This window comes from Hibiscus syriacus, unplaced genomic scaffold (genome assembly GCF_006381635.1).
Source record: "Hibiscus syriacus cultivar Baekdansim isolate YM2019G1 unplaced genomic scaffold, ASM638163v2 tig00110705_pilon, whole genome shotgun sequence".
NCBI classification, from domain to species: Eukaryota; Viridiplantae; Streptophyta; class Magnoliopsida; order Malvales; family Malvaceae; genus Hibiscus; species Hibiscus syriacus.
Genome location: NW_024062831.1, coordinates 420,104 through 440,914, shown reverse-complemented (window position 1 = coordinate 440,914; position 20,811 = coordinate 420,104). Strand labels below are relative to the sequence as shown.

Sequence of the window (20,811 nt, the reverse complement as noted above, 5' to 3'; positions counted from 1 at the left end):
GACTCCTTGTTATGTTGTTTTCTTCTGCAAATCCATTAATTGCAGGCAAATATTCCAGAAAGAGGCATACAACAGCACAATCATCATTCTTGGAAGTAGGGTACTTGAGCCTCCATGCTCGAGTTGCGCAATCTACAAGAGCTTTAGCAGCTGTTGAGCGACTAGGGGCTGACGCCACAATATCAATGGCTTCCTTATTTGAAAGGACGTCCCAAACCTGCCCAAGATTAAAACTGAGCCCTCGGAGAATTTATATGAACTTCAAAGGAAAAAATCTAGATATATATTTGCTAAAATAAAGGCAGAAGGAAGGGCATTTATAAATGTACTTCTCTATAGGCTACAATGAACAGGGTGAAAGACAAGGGTCCCTTGCAGCCATGTTTCGGAGTCCTAAACAAAATTTTCAAACTAGATTGATTTACTATGAAGATGAAGATACCCCGTCAGTAGCAAGAATAACAAATTCGTCTCTTTCAGTAAGGCGGCGATAGAAAACATCTGGCACAGAAATCAAACCAAAATCGGCTTTGAATAGAAAACATATTTTATTGATTGTTTATATATTTTGATTGAACCATCATGCAGATTGTGCTAGAGTCTATTGGGGTTTCAATCTGGCAGTTGGCTGTGGCATCAGTTCTTAAACAGCCAGCTCCTGACGAGCCTAGGTCTCAGCATTTTGGAAATGGACATTTAAATGATGAACATGAATATAATGAGAGTGATGATGCGGAGAACTCTGAAGATGAAGATGCTTCAGACTCGGAACAAGTTCATCAGAAACAAGTCATAGATGATAGACGTGTAGCACTTGCCTGTGATGATGGTGCTCTGCGGTTATATACTATTTCTAGTTTGGATAAGTTCATGTACCATAAATCAATGCCTCGGGTCAGTGGTGAGATATCTACACCTTAGAAGCTATTCTTGCTAGTTTGTTGCTTTGCTTTTATGTTTACTCTGAGCTTCTTGGTGCTAACTTATTTGCAGGGCGTGCTCTAAGTGTGACCTGGAGCCATGACTCAACTAGGATTTATTCAGGGAGTAGTGATGGGTAAGTTTTTCATTAATGATTAAAGTGAATAACATGTAATAAAATTTAAGTTTTCAGGCAACAAAACTGTTGATGCTTGCTGTACTTTTGATATTTCTGTGCATACTTGTGTCTTTGATTTCATCCTCTAAATGTTCTAAGTGCCTGGAGGCATGAACCAAATAGGACATATTCAGGGAGTAGTGGCGGGTAATTTTGTCATTAAAATGGATACCATAATATGTATGCATACCTTACTTTGATATTTCCATTCATACCTGTATAATTATATTCATCCTATTGAACCGTGACTCAAATAGAATGTCTTCATGAAGTAATTGTGGATAAGTTTGTCATTAAAGTGAATACCATATGATGCATGTTAGCAAATATGTTAATGCATGCTGTACCTGTGATATGTCCATTATTGCTTATATCATTTTTTTCTTTTTGGATTTATACGTATCACTAATTTAATTTTACTGGACTTGTGTGAGATGATGTCACATGTTTTACAGATTGTTTGCACTTCTTTCATCCAATTTAATCTCATTTATTGTGCACTATTCATGTTGTAGGCTGATTAGATGCTGGAATGCAGATTCTGGTCATGAAATTTTCAGAAGTACTGTTGCTCTTGGAGGTTTGGGGAGTGGGCCTGAGCTTTGCATATGGTCACTACTTTCTTTGAGGTACATGTGAAATCTTCTATGTCATCAGAGACATGCATGTGCACACGAACGTATACATATGCTTAATATGTTGGAATGTCAGTGATTGCTGTACTATAATTATCAATGTGCCACCTTTTGATGATTAGGTTATTCTCACATTCAGGTGTGGAACTGTTGTTAGTGCGGACAGCACCGGCTCTGTTCAGTTCTGGAATGGTGATAATGGAACTCTTCTCCAGGCACATTTGAACCACAAAGGTGATGTGAATTCCTTGGCAGCAGCTCCAAATCAGAACAAGGTTTTCTCTGCTGGGTCTGATGGACAGGTATGGATCTGTTGTCAAGGCATGCACCTACAGGCCTGAACTTTTCACTTTATTGCTAGATAACAAAAACATCTGAAATTTATGCCTTGCACCTGAAATTTAAATTTCTTGTTCCTAAAGTTTGACACCATTGGTATTGACAGTTAGAGGGGGAGGGAGCTGTGGTATTGCCACTCTTTGGGTCTAAGAAAAAGTAAAATGTTTTAAAAAAATGGATAACAATTATAATTGTATAGTTTTCATTTTTCAACTGTAAAATCTTTTTATGAAATTGTCACTCTTTGGGTCTAAGAAAAGTAAAAATGTTTTAAAAAATTGTAAAACAAGTATAGTTGTATAGTTTTCATTTTTCAACTGTAAAATCTTTTTATGAAATTGCCTGTCAATTAAATATAACCAGTTTCTGTCTCTAATGTCTACTGTGTTGTTACATTTTCTAGGTTATTCTTTATAAGCTTTGTACTGAGAAGCTGCAGTCTTGTGATGACAAGTCTTCTTCAGAAATGATGAAGAAATGGGTATATGTTGGTTATGTAAGAGCTCACTCCCATGATGTCAGAGCCTTGACAATGGCAATGCCGATCAGTTCTGAAGGTCTGTTAATGTTTTTGGTTCCACGCCTGTTTATTATTTTATTTATTTCATTAAAATATAAAGTTGCATTTATACATTTTAAACACAATTTCTGCGCTTTCTGATTTTTTGAAATTTTCTTTCTAATTTTTAGGTTCTTTACCTGACAAGGCAAACGATTTAAGAGACGAACAGCGGAAAAAGGTAAAAAGAATTCGTAGAGAGAAGAAGCCCCTTGATTTCAGCTATGGTAAATGGGCCCGTTTTGGAGTTCCTATGCTTGTCTCTGCTGGTGATGATGCGAAGCTCTTTGCATACTCTGGTCAGGAGTTTAGTAGGTTCTCCCCACATGATATTTTCCCTGCACCTCGGAGAGTTCCCATGCAGCTGGTCATTAATACAAGTTTCAGTCAAACTTCTTTTCTCCTGGTCCAGGCATGTTATTTGTTAGATGTGCTCTGTGTTCGTGTTCCTGATGTGGGTTCTGGCTCTTATGGTGGTCTTGCAACCACTAATTTAGTGGCTCGAGTTAAGAGTAAGGCATCTCGAAAGATCATTTGCAGCGCAATGTCTAACTCTGGCGAGTTTTTTGGTTATTCTGACCAAATCAGGCCCAGGTTATTTGCACTAAGTAGGCAAGCTGGCCAAAGTACATGGACCATTAGTAAAAGGCAACTCCCGAAGGATCTTCCATCTGCACATTCTATGGCTTTTACCTCTGATGGGGTACGGTTGCTGATAGCAGGGCATGATAGAATGATCTATGTAGGTCTCTTTTCTTCACTTTCTTGCAGTTTCTGTAGTGTGAACCTTTGCCGTGAAGTACATAATCCATGCTATTGTTTGCTTTAGGTGAGTGGAGTTAGTAGTTTCATGCTCTGAAATAATTTTTTGGCTTCTGAGATCTTTCACCTCTTTTATCATGGCTTACTCAAGATTAAGTGTATACCTCGAAGGCTCAAACTAGAAAAGTCATATTTCACCTCCAGAAACATTATGTTGAATATTCCAGCATCTCTGTTGGCTTTATTACATCTTAGCAACTCTGCATATTTATAAATGAGTATTCGACCAAATATAAATATATATGTTCATGTGTATTCAACTCTAGTGCACTTGTTTCTTGTTACATCTGGATGTATGGAGATGCAAACAAGGAAAAGAGTTGTCCATATCAAAGTATATAAGCTCTTCTAACCTCCATAAACCTCACTTCCATTTAATTATTTAAATTAAATGATGAACTACAGAATACAGGAGTCAACAGAATGCATTTTTTTGGTGAGTGGAACAATGTAACTTATTTTTCTTCTTTGTGCTGCAGGTTGTAGATTTGGGGAACTTGAAACTACTGCATACCTTTGTACTTTGTCGTGGGGGGGAATGATAAGGATAGATCACTTGGTGAGCCTCCAATAACAAAAATGTTCACGAGCTCTGATGACCAGTGGTTAGCGGCTATCAATTGCTTTGGAGATATATACATATTCAGTCTGGAGACACAAAGGTAAGACATTAAGTTAAACACAATTCTTAAATTGATGTTTCCCTAGTTTAGCTTTATTGTTGAGATTGGAAAAGGCTCGACTTATGAAAAGTGTGACATTACAGTGAGAAGTGTGGATAAAATTTGTGTTTAGCTGCTATGATAAATTAGAAAGTCCAAAAGATATGAATAGAATCATATAGACTGATTTTCTTTTTCAAAACACAGCATTCCATCATCAGGTGCTCTTGTGTTGCTGCCCTAAATCTGGGCTTTTTGGCTCAAAAGCCAAAAAGTTCCATGTTTGGCATTGAAATGTCTTGGAATGGAGGTTTTAGGACAAAAGCCTTTTTCAACCTCAATGCCAAACATTTTGTGTTTAGTTGACACTTGGCAGTACATGTTCCATCTGAATCTTTTATATGACCATGTATATGAGATGGAGGCTGCAAGCTGGTTATACATATATATATTAGTTAGTCTAGTTTCTTTCTGGAGGCTGCAAGATGGTTATATACATATATATATATATATTGATTAGTCTAGTTTCTTTCTGCAGGCAACACTGGTTTATCTCAAGATTGGATGGCGCCTCTGTTACTGCTGGTGGCTTTCCTCAGGACAGAAATGTGCTTGTTATCACAACATCATCAAACGAGTTCTACATATTTGATGTGGAAGCTTGACGATTGGGAGAATGGTCAATGCAGCATTCGCTCACACTTCCCAGAAGATACCAAGAATTTCCTGGGGAGGTTATTGGGTTGTCTTTCTGCCCTTCATCATCATCAAAATCTTCTTCGGTGGTGGTTTACAGTTCCAGGTGCTGTTCTTATCCTGTTCGTTTTAGCATGCTGCATGATTGATCGCGTCGCTTTTTCCCCTTTTCTCTAGTTCGACTGTTTTTCAATTTGAAAGCTGTTTGTTGGCTTCAAATGCATGCGTTTCTCCTTGAGCATTTATATTTGTGGATGATATCTTTTAAAACTGCAGCGCAATGTGTTCAATCGACTTTGGGAAGCCAGTAGACAAAGATGATCAAAGACGATGAAAGCGAGTTGGTAAATGGGGCATTGTTGAAGTTTCATTGTTGAAGTTTCAAGGTTCTCTCACCAATATGAAATGGAAGCATTGGTTGAGAGAGAACTGTCAAAGTCGAAAAAGCAATTTCGATATAGTAGTTTTCCGAGACCCCGTTTTATTTATTGGATACCTTTCTAAACATTCCATCTTGATAGTAGGCAGACCATGGATGGATGTGATTAAAGCATTTGATTCTGCACCTGTTCAGAGACAAATTTTTGGGACATAGGTGCCTTGTGGAACAAAGTTCTGTCATCAATGCTCTTGGCTACGGGAGGATTCAGAAAGCGCTGCATCCCTCCCTACTTAACAAACTTTTATTTCGAAAAGGACTGGGCGGCGGTTGGCGGCGGCAGCGGTGATGGTTTTTTTTTGGATCAAAAGCTGTCTCCAGAGAATAAACTATTAATTTAATCCAGATGGGCCGGTGATACTCTTTTTTTGAAATAAAGTATTGCTTATATTCCAATAGCATCCTCAATTACAAGTTGTTTAATACAATCAGGTTCATCCAGGAAAAACTCAACTGGATTGTGGTTCGATAAGGCCCATTGAGCCAAAGTATGAGCAACTCTATTAGCGTCCCTACTCACATAAAACACCTTTAGTGAAGGGAGATCAGATAACAATCGCCTAGCCTCATTGAGCAACAATCCAATTGTAGAGAAATCCTGACTCTTTTTCTTGCTCTGATTCGACAACCTGTAAACTATCGAGATGGCATCGCCTTCAATAATAGCATTGTTCCACCCATTCTCTGAAGCAAATCTAATACCCTCAGTGAAAGCAAGTGCTTCGGTAGATTCCGCCGTAAACGGTGGGACAATCTTCCTTGCCATACCCCCTAACACCATCCCATGCGCATCTCTAGCAACAACTCCAAAAGCTGCTGTGCGAGAAGATTTGCAAAAAGCCCCATCCACATTAATTTTAACCTCATCTCTATTCGGCTTACTCCAATTGCGCGATCTACTAATCTGCATCACCTCACATGAACCACCAATTGGATTAATAGCGATCTTATAATCCCCAATAAGATTAGAAGAATTAACAATAATTTCTCTGTCCGATTGTAAATCCCCATCATGGACCAATTTGTTACGCCTATTCCAGATATTCCAAAGCAAAGCAAGAAACAAATCAAATCCTTCAGAAAGCAACACCGACCGGGCGAAGGACATCCATCTGATACATGAATCACCGCTCCACTCCACCACCGCTTGAGAAAGCCCCGATAAATTGAGTACCGTCTTTGATTTGGGACAATCTTTAAGAGCGTGTAACGCCGATTCAACCTCTCTATTACAAAGCGGACACAAGCCATCCCCCAATTTTGCTTGCTTAATTTTTAACCCTGAAGAAATCACTTCATGACACAATCTCCACCCGAAAATTTTTATTTTTGGGAGAACTTTCGCCCTAGCCACCTCATTCCAAATCCCTTCCGCAATCAACAAAGGGGAATTCTGCAATTTTAACCAATTGTATCCCGACTTTGCTGAGTACATTCCCGAAGTGTGATGAGACCACAACATAAAATCAGTGTTAACCGGGGCAATTAACGTGTTAAGAACCTTGGACGCATCATCCGCAATAAGCACTTTGTTAAGCTTATTCTCATCCCACCTCGCACATCCTGGGATCATGAACTCCCTCACTCCCACCGGGACCTCCACATTATCCAGATATCTTTCCGACCATGATAAAGGCTTTGAATCCCCCCACTTATCCGCAAACATAGAAACTTTTCTATCAATGCCCACTCTCCAGAAAAAACCTTCCTTAAGAGCCTCTTTAGCCTTCATAATACTCGCCCAAGCATAGGAGTGTCTATCAGTAAGTTTTGCCTCAAAGAACGAAGTTGAAGGGAAGTACTTAGCCTTAAAAACCTTAAACACCAAAGAATTTTCATCCTGAATAAGTCTCCAAATCTGATTACCAAGGAGTGCAATATTAAACAATTTAAGATCCCGGAATCCCATACCACCAAATTTTTTAGAACGGCACACCTTGTCCCAAGCAACCAGAGCCCATCATCTTTCATTCTGTTTCCCCGACCACCAGTAAGATCTCGCTTGTGATCTAATATCCTCAATAACTCCGTCCGGGATGAGATAACATGACATTGCGTATGCAGGAAGCGCTTGAACCACCGATTTAATGAAAACTTCTCGTCCTCCAAAAGAAAGAAGTCGCTTGGTCCATCCCTGTATCCTCTTCTCGGTCTTATCTCTGATAAAATTAAAGGCTGCACGTTTGCCTTTTCCAACAGCAAGCGGTAATCCAAGATAATTCCCCGGGTCCGAGGCCTCAATAACACCTAGTTCACTCAAGAATCTCATCCTATCCGCATCAGGGGTATTAGGACTAAAGTAAATACTTGATTTCTCGAAATTCACTTTTTGTCCTGAGGCCTTCTCATATTGGTTCAAAATGCTTTTTACTTTGCACACCTCCTCCATCGAGTTCTTCACAAACAATAGGCTATCGTCGGCATACAACAGATGTGAAATCCTTGGCCCTCTTATGCTCGCTCTAATTCCTTTAAGCTCGTTCCTCCTTTGAGCCTTGAGAAGTAATGCAGAGAGTCCCTGAGCACAAAACAAAAACAAATATGGAGATAACGGGTCTCCTTGTCGGAGACCCCTCTCAGGAATGAAAGAGTCAGACAACACCCCATTGATCTGAACTTGAAAAGAGACCGTTGAAATACATTTCCAAACAAGGTTAACAAAGGAACAATCAAAACCCATACGCAACATAACATCCAACAAAAAATCCCATTCCACTCTATCATACGCTTTCTCCATATCAAGTTTTATTGCAGCTCCCTTATTAGGACCATTTTTAGACCCCTTAAGATAGTGAATAAGCTCATGTGCAACTAAAAAATTATCAGATATATGTCTACCAGGGACAAACGCACATTGATTTTCAGCAATACAACCATGCATCAACGGTTTAAGACGATTAACAATAGCTTTTGACACGACCTTATAGATGACCGAGCATAAGCTAATCGGTCTAAATTGCTTCATTAAAGTAGGGTTATCAACCTTTGGAATAAGAACAATAATGGTACGATTAATAAAATTAAAATCCATCGTACCATTCAAAAGACATAGACAAATATTAACAAAATCATAACCCACAATGTTCCAAAAAGAGCGAAAGAAATGACCTGAAAGGCCATCAAACCCAGGAGCTTTCGAAGGATTAATTTGGGAAAATGCACTGGTGACCTCCTCCGCGAAAAACGCTCGGCAAAGCAAATCATTATCACTCTGAGAAACGCATCGATCAATGGCTTGAAGGATCTCCTCATCGGGAGCCGCTTCGGACGAGCAAAAAAGAGAGGAAAAGTATCTAATAGCAACACCGAACATGTCCTCCAAATTATCACTCCAAACCCCCCTCCACTCAGCAGCCCCTCAATCCTATTCTTTTTACGACGCCCATTAGCCCTAGCATGGAAAAACGAGGAATTACGATCCCCGTCCTTAAGCCAAGCAACCCGGGATCTCTGGAACCAATAACTTTCATCTTTATCCATAACCTCCTTAAGATCCACCAACGCCTTGCGACGAAGCTCACAGTTCATATCCGTGATCGAGCCAGATTGAAGCCGAGATAAGTATTCCCTTAGCCGCCTCTCTTCCCTCTTAGCTTGAGTCCTCCTCGATCTTTGCCAATCTCCTAATGAAATGCCAATTTTCCCCACCTTTGCCGTAAAAAAATCCTCCTGTTCCCAAATCCGTTTCACAATATCTCTACATTGGTCTTCATTAGCCTAGCAGAAGTCAAATTTGAAGTAGTCCTTTCTAGTATCGCGAATTCTTTCCTCCCCGACCAACTTCAACAAAATAGCTGAGTGATCAGACATAGCCATCGGAATCGTTTCAACCGAACAATCTTGAAACATAAGCCTCCAATCATTTTTCGCCACAAATCTGTCAATTCTCTCGCAAACATAAGTCTTAGCCCGAGTACCACTTGCCCAAGAGAACCAACCTACTCTAGGCCGAATATCCCACAGATCGGCTCCGCGAAGGCATTGAAAAAACTCCTACATATGACTTCTAACCGGTTTCCGCCCCCTCTTTTCTCATCAGAGTGAATAATCTCATTGAAATCACCTCCCACACACCACGGGAGCGAAGAAGTCGAAGCCAACCGAGAAATCATCTCCCAATTGTGTTATTTTTTTCCGCCCATAAACTACGCCCGTAGAACCCTGTGAACCGAAATTTATCTCCAATCCCTGACACTTCCACATCAATATGCAAATTGGAATAACTCAGCAAAACAACATCAATACGTTCATTCCACAACATCATTAAACCCACACATCCCTCGGCTCTTTCGACCTCAAAACATCCATACATCTTAGTTGCCAATCTAATAGCTTCCGTCTTATTTTTCCGTAGTTTAGTTTCTGAAACAAACACCAACATCGGGTCCTTACTGGAGATCATTCTCCTAAGCTCACGAACTGTCGCAGGGTTCCCAAGCCCTCGACAGTTCCAACACAAGATCGTCACTGCGACCGGCGGGGCTGAGCCTCAGCCTCCGCCAATGCAATAATGTCCTCCGAATTCTCCTCTGGAATCTCTCTAGGATCCTCTTCCTCACTCGTACCAACCTTGGAATTCAACGTAGAGTCTGAAATGTGCACCGACTGCCTGTTTATGCGTTTAGCCTTCCTCTTTGCTTTGTTCGATTCCCCGCTCTTCCTTTTTCCCGTACTTGAAGAACCGATTTATGCTCTGACACTCGGGTCACGCTCAGGCTGCTTTCCTTCCATAGCCGTACGCTCACAAACCACAAAAACCTCCGGGAATATATGGGGAAGTGAGTTATCAGAACCAGAGTGGTCCGATGAATCAACACCATCTCCTTGGTTGGAATTTGACGAGAGCAGCATGTCTCTTCCCAACATCCAAGGTCTTCCACGAGGTGCTCGAACAGTTCTTTCAGCAAGTGAGCTATTCACCGGACTTGACAACGACCGGCTATTGTTCATTCCATCCGCATAAACTATCCCATCCCTTCTTCTGCTGTTACTCTCTTCGATCCTCTTCATGCTTGTCACTCTAAGCCATTCTCCTAACTGAAGTGGTTGTTGTACATGCTCCGAAAATCCTATGCATTCCGTCAGTACATGATCGATTAACCCACAATGGTGACAAAAGGAGGGCAATCTTTCATACTTGAGAAGACACTTTCTCGGTTGACCATTTGCATTCACCCCCATCTTAGCACACCTCATCAAAGGTTTGGTGCAGTCGATTTCCACCCTCACCCGCAAATATTCACCCATCCGTCCCTCTCCCGGCCTAGTATCTGTAGCGATGGTTTTCCCCACTCTGTTGCCAATCTTTTCCGTTGTCTCAATACGCATCAGCCCCATCGGGAGTTCATAAATCCTCATCCACACCCCCAAAGGACTAAAATCAAATTCCTCAAGATTTAACGTAGGGTCGAAGTGCGCTAAAGCCAACAGTGTTCCTTCAAAACTCCAAGGAGTACGCTTCAAAATAGCTTGTTTATCCGCAAGTGTTTTAAATTTGAACATGAACATTTGATCTTTAAGAATGCTAGATTCCGATATCCTAGCATGCCCCCAAATTGACCGGAAGACTCTTAGAACCGCCTCACTCTCAACACGTTTGTAACCAATAATCTTAGCAACAATCCATTTGTCCATCTCCACTAGATCATCTTCGGAAATAACCCTTGGGGGGGAGATATCCTCTGATTCCTCCTCTGTAAATTTCAGCTGCTCCATTAGATGTGCCACCTCTTCAGACATGATACCCGAAGCAAAACCTATCAATAAAACCAAGAACACTCCTCTTTTGCACTCTTCTTTAACCCCCAATTGAACAACTTGCAAGAGAAAAATACTAACAGTACACGTCTGCTTCTTTTTGGAAAGGTAATAATAACAAATATCTGTCTTACTCCTTAGTCTCTTTCTCCATCTCCCACTAGCAAACTTGAAAAACTGACCCATTAATTGTTGATCTGACTTTGCCCACCAACTTCCTCTATCAAATCTTAAACAAATCAGAAATATAAGATATTTCTTGAGGCTTCTTTCCATAAAATAATACTTAAAAAATTCCAGCATACCAACTCTGCTCAAAATCCCCCAGATTTTCCAGCCGCAAATCCTGTTTGAACAGTAAAAACAGAACCTACTCTTACAGTAAAAGCAGTGCATGTCCATACGTTGGTTACCCGGTTTGCTGGGTCTGTCAACCTGAACTTCCTGTCTGAACCTTAATTCCCCTCCCCGAGGTTGGGCTCTGCCCTTGTCACCCTTAACCCGTATGCAACAGTAGTCTACAACGACCTTCCCCATGCTGTCAAGATATAGGAATTCCTGCTGTACAAGCTGTAAACAGTGGTATAAATTATAATGAATTTCTTTCACCTGACACCTTCTACCTTCATATACAATTCTCCAAATATTTATCCGTATTCCAAAATCCCAAGACCATCTCCGAATCCTTCCATAAATCCCATTAAAAATAATCATAACACAGATTTCCTTTGATAGTTGATGTATTTCTCTATTCACCATCTCCTGTTTCCATCTCCACATCACATCACACTTGGATTTCTGTTGAAATTTCATACACTTTTCCTTCCAATTGTAATTCTGACCTGGAGCAACGATTAGCTTGTACCTCCCCTTAATTAATCCAAATTCTTCCTTAACACATTTTGAAACCCAGCTCCGATCATCTTCTTCCTGCCCTTGGCCTCCTCTTCCTGCTTTTTCCGACTCCAGAACATACCCTAACTTTCCCTTTGCAACCGCATATCCCAACCTTATCTTATACCTAAGAACTCCCAATTCCTTCTTCCAATGAAGCCCTTCATCCTTAGCTCCCCCCACCTCTACCATCCCTTGTCCGTTTTTCCCATAAGATACTTTCCCTCTCTCAATGTCATTTCCTCTGCAACAGCCTTTAAGAGGATCCTGCAAGACATAAATCGCAATTAAAAAAATCCACTGATAACAATAAAAGCTTTTACCTTCAACATTCTCCGCATAAGAGGAACACCGAGAATGACTTTTGATTTTTGAGGAACACCAAGCACACCGCTTGGACTTAGAAGAACACCAAAAACATTTCTTACTTTTTGAACAACTTTCATCTTCTACAGAACCATAATTTTGACTTAACAATACCCTGACTTTAAAGAAATTAAACCGATTTGAGATCCAAGAATGAATCTCGACAACCAAATGTCCATGAATAATCATGGAAGAAACCCTTGAAACCACCCATTTTCCCATCTCGGAAAGAAATCCTAGAGAGAAGGGAGAGCAAAATCTCACTCTAAAAAACTCACTGCTACTACCAGTGCTACCAGTAGACATTGAAATGTCTGGGCCGGTGATACTCAAATGTTGTGCAATGTACTCTTGTAGGGATTGAAGAGTTTTAGTGTTGATCCGTTACAGCTCTTCTCAAGAAAAGCTCAAAAATGGATTTTTTGGATTTAAAAAAAAGTGAGTTGAACTTGAATTCTAACATTATTATTTTTTATTTGTAGGTCTTTCTATTTATAATATATTTGTTATTTTTATATAATATATAATTGTTATAATATTATTATGTTATAATTTTTTGTTATGTTTATAATATTAATTTTCCAATATTTGTAAATTATAGTATTATTTTATAATTTTTTAATATTTATAAAATTAATGCAAAATCAAAGTTTTTAGAAATTATTATGGAACTTCAATCCAATTCTAACACACAGTAAATTAAATTTCAATAAAAAATTGAGCTTAAATTTCACTCTCTAAAATTTTTTAATTATTTTTTTCTTTTTATCAAAACATTGAATATTTGTCATAGATGGTATCTAACAACTTGTATAACAAAAATATAAAAAAAAGAAATTGAATAATAATGTTAGCTGATCTTGATTTTATACCACAACAAAAATAGAGAGCAAACAATGTTTTTCTAATAAAAGTTTATGTTAGAAGATTGAAAAAGACGATGAGAAAAATTTACCTGACTTGGTATTCTCTGTGTTAGGGTTTAATCTTAAAACGGAATTAATTAATTACATTTTTAAGATATATATAATTAAAATTAATTATTATAAATATTAAATTATATAATCCATTTAATATAAAACTCAAACATAAATCTTAGAGATTTAATTTTTATTTTATTAATTAGTTATAATTAAATTTAATAAAAAGTTTACTATTTATTTTTCATTTAAATTTAAGGTAAAATATATAAATAGTCCCCAAACTTTTAGGATATTTGCATTTTGGTCAGCCAACTTTTATAACTTGAAATACAACCATCAAACTTTTAATCATTTTCAGTAAGGTCCCTGCCATACTCTCCCTTTAGGTTTCGCTGACGTGGGCACTTAACTGTCGTTAACCTCCTTCTCATTCTCCTTCTCCTCCATCTTCTTCTTCTTCGCCTCTACGGAGGAGGGAAGACAACGAGGAGCCACGGTCGATTGGGTTTTGTTCGAAAGAGTAGTGGCAGTGTGACGAACGGACAACTGTATCGGTTGGAAATTGATTAAAATAGAAAAGGGGGTTTGAGGTTTTTTCGACCAAATTTAGGGCTCTCTCCACAGCGAATGGAGGTGAGTCTCGGCGAGTGGCTAGCGAGGTTTTGGTCGGAATGGGGCGATGTTCCTACTAATATCGGCGGTGACGATCATCGATGACTGATGACAGAGATCGATGATAGATGTTCGAACAATTTTCTCACGATTTGGGACAAACGGTGTATGGTGAGTATGAATTTGAGGGTCGGGGTATGATCGAGAGACAACGTCGGTGACGATGGTGATGACGGTGTGACCCACCACTAACCGAATGTGGGGTAACAGGAGGTGGAAGAAAAAAATGAAGAAAAAGAAGGGGAAAGGGGGTTAACAACAATTAAATGCCAAGTCAGCAAATGATTACGGCAAGGACCTTACAGCAAACGATTAAAAGTGACCAATCAAGTGGTTAATCCTTTGAAGATTCATATTAAAAAATAATTTGAATACTTAAAATTCAAAACCTAATATTTTACGAATAAAATAAAATAAAGGGTTTGGTTTTATTCATGCAGTACAATTGCACATGAGACGCAGCGCCAGAGATACGGGAAAACCTCAGACTTGAGATTTGAGGAGAAGCAAAATCAAACGAAAAGAGCTCTACCGCTTCTCTCTGCATTATTATTTACACACATTTGTGGTGGATTATTGTAAATAATTAACTGTGTGATCCAAGTGAGGGCAAAAGAAGGAGGTGGAGTAGGAGGGGGAGATGAAAGGTGGGACTGGCGGTGGTGGAATTGCTCTCGAGAAGCGCCGATGGAGGGGTCTGGCCATTGCTGTCCTCTTCCTTGTCGTCCTCTCAATGCTTGTTCCTCTTGGATTTTTGCTTGGCCTACACAATGGCTTTCACTCTGCAGGTTGCCACTCTTATCAATCTTACACTTAGATCTGTTTTCTATTAGGGCATTTGAAGAATTGGAGTCCTAGATCGAGGATTCGCTCTTTGTGTGTGTGTGTGGGTGTGTGTTTCCTTTTGCTTAATCTTGGCTTCTTGTCTTACTCCATGTTTCTACTTTAGCGCTCGCTCGTTTGCTTATTAGCAAATGGAAACCAGATCTACGATGCTACTCGACTCATATAAACTATTTTACCCAAAAAACACAATGAAAAGATAATTACATTTACTTCTCATTTGGTTTTATTTGCAGGAAATATGGCTCTTCAACACCCTTCACCTTCGGTAAGCATTTCATTAATTGTTCGTTCCATTTACTGTCATTCATTCCGTTCTTCTTCATGCGTTTTCATTCCTATTACAATTCTCGGCTATATGCTCTTTCAGATGATGATATCTATTGAACAAAAACCTTTAATTTCCAGCCCCGCTAATTTTGGTTGAAAAAACTTTCAATTACATCATTTTGATGCTTAAATTAGTTTCTTTCTTGATTCTCAAATGCAAAAACGCTTTATAAAAAAGGAAGAAAAAAAAGGAAAAGATCTGTCAAAAATATTCACGTTTAATTTTCTGACAGGGGGATCGCTCAAGGCATATAGATAATCTTGTGAGAAAATTAGGACCTACTCTACCAAAGGTTGGTTTCCAAGATGCTCCTCTATCTCTCTGTGTTTTTTGTTCCCCCCTCCCCTGGAATATGTTGTGTTTATCTTTTCCTTCCCTCCACTTGCCCTGTTATTTATGATTTGTGTTGATGATGCTCAATTATTTTCAAAAATTAAAAATGGATGATCCACCAGCTATATCCTTGTGTAATTATGCGAGATGACTTCTAGAACTAGGGGTTTTTAATAGAATTGATATACAGAGAGACCATTTAACATGTCTAGACAAATGGGAGTTAGATTCCGATATGCTTTTGGTTTCATTTTGTGGTGTACATTGGATTTTGAGTGATTTGAAGGGAATCTTATATGCTTGGTTTGGTTGAAGCACTCAAAATAAGTTTCTCACCAATTACTGTGAAATAAGGACCAATGCAGTGTACAACTAAACTCGCCTAGTTTCAAAGCTTATCTATCCTCAGATAAACTTCTTTGAGCTTGTAGATGACATGCTGAAGAACTGATCAAAATATTATTACACTGTGGTCAGGAAGATGTGTCCTATAATGAAGCATAATTCCTGAATGATATTAAGAGAAGTAAGACTGGAAAATCGAGGAAAATTTTTGTTTAGGTTTTTGGAGATAGACATGGCTTGGTAGGATAAGAACTTTCTTTTCACCTCCTTATTGGCATTTTAGTAGTGCATTCAAATATTAAAACGAACTAATCTTTTCAACTGTGTAAGAAGTTAAGTTAGTCATATTTTAAAATAGAATAATATTATGTTTGGTTTTCTATTTGGGAAAATTAGGGTGCCAATGAAGGTGAAAGATGTTATACTGTCATGCAGTTGTTTTAAAGTAATAGTTCTTATAATCAGTCATGGTATTTTTGAAGTCTTCATTTATTAGAAATTTCTCAGGCTCAAAATTAGTTTCTCTACCAATTTTTTTCTCAGTCTTGCTTATGCTTAGGACCTAATAATTTAGGTCAGGCCCTACACAAATTTTGTGCTTTTAATTGAAGTGGTGGTAATGAGCAAAACTATATTTGGCATATAGTGTTGGAGATAGGTTCCATACTTTGCTTCCATTAGTTACCTTTAGAGGGCCAAAATGCCGACTTTTTGTCTTCCTCTTCCTTTTAGTCTTTCCTTTCAATATTTTTAAAGGAAAAAATATTCTCATGTTTTCGAGAAATTGAAAGGGCTAGTAGTAGTTTTTTCCATGTATCTGTTGAGGGGAAATAGAAAATATGGCCTAACTATATTGTCTAGCTTTGCTAGTGTATTGTCTTGGTATTGTACGAAAGCTTATGGCTATATCCTAAATTTACAAAGACCCACGTAATTTGAGTTTCTCGTGGATGAACACATGCTTGTAGACTTGTAGTTGTATCTCTGTCTATTATATGATGTTCATTCATTTGTAATCTATTGTGAATACCCCAACTTTGTATGCAGATAGTGAATAAACACTGTAATTTAACCTGTTTTCTTCTTTTTTCAGGATATTCTTAGAGGACATGTAAATGAAGCTAAAAATGAAACTAGCAGTAGAAATGCCACACCCAAATTTCAGCAGCAAAAAGGCATGGTTGAACTCGTATTTTTAAACTGTGTCCCAGATAATTTTCCATGCCTTTTTATTAGAGTTAGGTTTGAACCCACTTTTTTAAAATGTTCTACAGGCATTCCAATTCCGCCTCAAGTTGTTATGCAACCAGTTACCGGAAAAAATGTAAGCATATAGCTGAGAAGTTTGTTATAGCTATTTAGTATAACATTTTAGTGCCTATAATATAACATCTCTAGATAATTTCTCTCTTGCAGACTAGTAACGTTAATGGGAAAGCAAGAACAAAGGCTGGTCCTGATGAAAGTGGGGGATTATGTGAGTTGAAATATGGGAGCTACTGCATTTGGCATGAAGAAAATGTGGAAGCAATGCAAGATTCCATGGTGAAGAAATTGAAGGATCAACTTTTTGTGGCTAGGGCATATTTTCCTAGTGTTGCAAAAATGCCAACCCAGAACAAGTTGTCTGTTGAACTGAAACAAAATATTCAAGAATTTGAGCGTGTCCTTAGTGAAATTACAACAGATGTTGATCTTCCTCGAGAGTAAGTTATGACATAATATAATTCCATGGATAAGGCAAAGTTCACAGGTTTATAGCATGAGATTACTGTTCTATTTACTAACTAGAAATGTTAGTTTGCATACAAATTTTGTTCTTCCTCTGTTTCAAATTGAATGTCCACTATGGCTTGGAGCTTTAGGAAAAGTGTATTTTGTTCCATACTTTCCAAAATTTTTCCTTCAAGTGTCATTAAAGCTAGAGTTGCCATGTTAAGTTAGCATTTCAGTGACGGAAACTTTGGAAAAACGTATTCTAGTTGGGGGAAGTGGACAATATATTGAAACATACTAAAATGGTAAAACTGAACATACAATTTGGAACAAATATAATATATGGACGGTTTTCCTTTTGCACTCCGATCTATTTGTGTATTTTCCCTTCATGCTGTGTTGGATGATATCTTTCACCTGATATTTTAATGTGCTGCATCTGGTAGAGCTATGACATTTGCCTGTATGGTTTTTAAATAGCTCTCCTAAGTGTTCCTGATCACTTTATATAACCTGAGTAGACTGGAGCAAGATTCTTATGCTTAGTACTGAGTCTAGCTGCTCTGACGAGCAGTATGACTTGAACTTTCTGTTAAACTTATTATTTACTAATTCTAGATCCTAAAGATATCACATGGTGGGTTCAACATCTTGGTGAATGCTGTGTGCTTTGGTCAAGCAATTTTAGTAGACTTGTCATATGAGTAATAGACACAGATGCCTCTGTTCTTTTAGCTAGAGATAATATTCCTATTTTTTGCATAACCAAGTGTTTGTTACTGCTTTGTATCAGGATTCAGAAGAAGTCACAAAGGATGGAAGCTGCAATAGCAAAGGCCAAATCAGTTACTTCGGATTGTAATAATGTTGACAAGAAATTGAGACAAATATTTGACTTGACCGAGGATGAAGCTAACTTCCACATGAAGCAGGGTGCCTTTCTGTATCAACTTGCAGTCCAGACAATTCCCAAGAGCCTGCACTGCCTGTCTATGAGGCTAACTGTGGAATATTTCAGAGACCATTCATTTGATAAGGAGCTGTCTGAGAAATATTCTGATCCTACATTGCGACATTATGTTCTATTCTCCAATAATGTCATTGCATCATCAGTTGTAGTAAACTCAACTGTTATGCATGCAAAAGTATGGTTTAGTTATTCTTTGACGTCATTTTATTGTTTAATACCCAAGTTCTACTAGTAACACTGACTGGTTATCCTATATATTTCAGGACAGTTTAAACCAGGTTTTTCATGTGCTAACTGATGGACAGAATTACTATGCAATGAAACTTTGGTACCTCAAGAATACTTTCAAGGATGCTGTTGTTCAGGTGTTGAATATTGAAGATCTTAATCCAGATTATTATGATAAAGCAACTCTATCTCACCTGACATTACCTGTAGAGTTTCGAGTTTCCTTTCACACCAAGGATAATGCACCAGTAATACATAATCATGTATCTACTTTTTCTCATTTTCATTATCTTCTTCCTAAGATATTCAGAAACTTGGAGAAAGTTGTGGTTCTGGATGAGGATGTTGTTGTTCAGAAAGACTTGTCAGCACTATGGAGCCTCAACATGGGAGGGAAAGTGATTGGTGCTGTACAAACTTGCTCGGTGAGAATGCATCAGCTGCGGAGTTATTTGGATGAACACAGATTCAAAAAAGATTCGTGTTCTTGGATGTCAGGATTGAATGTAATTGATCTGGCCAGGTGGAGAGACCTACACATCTCTAAAACTTACTGGAAGTTGGTGAAAGAGGTGGGTTAATGCTCTGATGATGGATAATATTTAATCTCAGTTTGATTAGTGTGCAAAACTCTGGTTAAAAATGACATTAATTACATTACATAGTATGAAGTTAACCTCCAACTTGAATACATCTAGTATTTGTGTTTATATGTTAGTGCATGAACAGTTTTTCATGCCATTAGAATTTAGAAATTAGGTATTGCTGATTTTGACTTCTTTTCATATGCGAACTGCAGGTCAGCATGAAAGAGGGTTCGGCTTTGCTTGCAAGCTTGCTTACTTTTCAGGACCAAATATATCCTCTTGACAGCAGGTGGGTTGTATCGGGCCTTGGTCATGACTATGGACTTGATATCGAAGGCATCAAGAAAGCTGCAGTGTTGCACTACAATGGAAATATGAAACCTTGGCTTGAGCTGGGAATTCCAAAATACAAGGCGTACTGGAAGAAGTTTCTGAGCCATGATGATCAATATCTGAGTGAGTGCAATGTAAATCGATAGCAAGTTGGCGCTGAGGTCGAGTCTTTGGATCCTTGGAAAATTGGGAGCTCAAGGACCTAAGAGGTGAAAATTTTGACATGGAGCTAGAACTTTGAAGGAATTAGATGGCACAAAAGTGTAGCCATGATGATCTTGAGCTTGATGTGTGCATTTTCTGATGTTTATTTTTTCATTTTTTTATTGTTTTTTTTGGGGGGGGGGGGTAAAATAAAAGTATTTTGCTCAACCTTGAGGTGTGCACAGCTTGGTGGGGGCAAGATGGGTTAAGAGTTTTTGGAAGTGATTGTTGGATAACAGGTTGCAGATGCAGATAGTGTTAGGAAGAGGTTTTTTTATCTGCTCCCAACAGACAAATAATGAGTTTTATACAGGTAGAAGGCTGCCGATTTGATTTTGGATTTTATTTTCAAGGACATCATTGTCCTTCAGATTTGGATTTTCTATTTGTTTTGATTTTGTCAATTAATTACTTTTTCTTCTCTCAATTACATGAAGGTAATATTCCTGCCACCTGGTTTACGGATATTTGTTAAGATTTGTATTTGTTAGGAACAAATCTACTGCATTTATATACTCTGTTGGTTTACGGATAGCAATCACAATCTTAAGCCCAATGCCAACACACATAAGGAGCAAGTATAAACTCTGTATCACGCAAAGATGGAATCTTCTTAGTCTTGAACTCTCTTTCTCATTATCCTTTTTCAAACTATTCATATGTTTTAAATTTGTCATTTTTCGTTAAAAAAGTTGATGTTTGTCAGAGCTTGACGTTAATTTGTTAATTGGATATGATAAAATTTGATCTCAGAATCGTTTGAATTGTATTTTTTGGATCGACTCTCTGTTTATGTTATGTCGTCGAGTCAATGCTTGAAACACTATGTTGTCAAACCAGTACTTGAAAGCAACGACGGTGTCAGTACACATCATAAAAATATGATTTTTTTTCATATCTCAATCAATAGTTTAACAAGAAGCTCATACAACTATCATTTTTTTAATTGAAAATGACGAGTTTGGAACATATCAATAGTCGAGTGACCATTTTGTAACTTTTAATTGTTATATAACTTAGCAAAATAATATCCTATAGTCAAGAGATCATTTTGTAAC

General features: G+C 38.2%; 1 protein-coding gene, 1 long non-coding RNA gene and 1 pseudogene across 3 annotated transcripts; 2 read left to right on the top strand and 1 right to left on the bottom strand.

Moving 5' to 3' along the window:
* Nucleotides 1–153: 153 nt before the first annotated feature.
* Nucleotides 154–526, bottom strand: LOC120138821. Its single transcript, XR_005517561.1, has 2 exons — nucleotides 443–526; nucleotides 154–217 (listed from the first exon to the last, which is right to left on the bottom strand). It is a non-coding gene; the product is annotated as an uncharacterized LOC120138821 (long non-coding RNA).
* A 41-nt stretch (nucleotides 527–567) lies between these two features.
* On the top strand, nucleotides 568–5,484 carry LOC120138820 (annotated as a pseudogene).
* Nucleotides 5,485–14,435: 8,951 nt separating this feature from the next.
* LOC120138817 (probable galacturonosyltransferase 7) lies at nucleotides 14,436–19,906 on the top strand. 2 transcript variants are annotated; one of them, XM_039154218.1, is made up of 9 exons: nucleotides 14,436–14,651; nucleotides 14,943–14,974; nucleotides 15,270–15,329; nucleotides 16,809–16,890; nucleotides 16,990–17,039; nucleotides 17,132–17,421; nucleotides 18,225–18,576; nucleotides 18,665–19,201; nucleotides 19,429–19,906. In XM_039154218.1, exons 1-9 carry the CDS (start codon nucleotides 14,504–14,506, stop codon nucleotides 19,693–19,695), a joined length of 1,818 nt encoding a protein of 605 aa, XP_039010149.1. In that variant the 5' UTR covers nucleotides 14,436–14,503; the 3' UTR covers nucleotides 19,696–19,906. The 2 variants fall into 2 exon arrangements, with proteins under 2 accessions (XP_039010149.1, XP_039010150.1); XM_039154219.1 differs by lacking the exons at nucleotides 14,436–14,651; nucleotides 14,943–14,974; nucleotides 15,270–15,329; nucleotides 16,990–17,039.
* Nucleotides 19,907–20,811: the final 905 nt, after the last annotated feature.

Excerpts from the sequence above, each read along its gene's own strand:
- LOC120138817 (XM_039154218.1), top strand. The coding sequence starts at position 14,504 with ATGAAAGGTGGGACTGGCGGTGGTGGAATTGCTCTCGAGAAGCGCCGA. Across the intron at positions 14,652-14,942 it reads CAATGGCTTTCACTCTGCAG|GAAATATGGCTCTTCAACAC; the intron begins GTTGCCACTCTT and ends TTTTATTTGCAG. Across the intron at positions 16,891-16,989 it reads CAAATTTCAGCAGCAAAAAG|GCATTCCAATTCCGCCTCAA; the intron begins GCATGGTTGAAC and ends AATGTTCTACAG.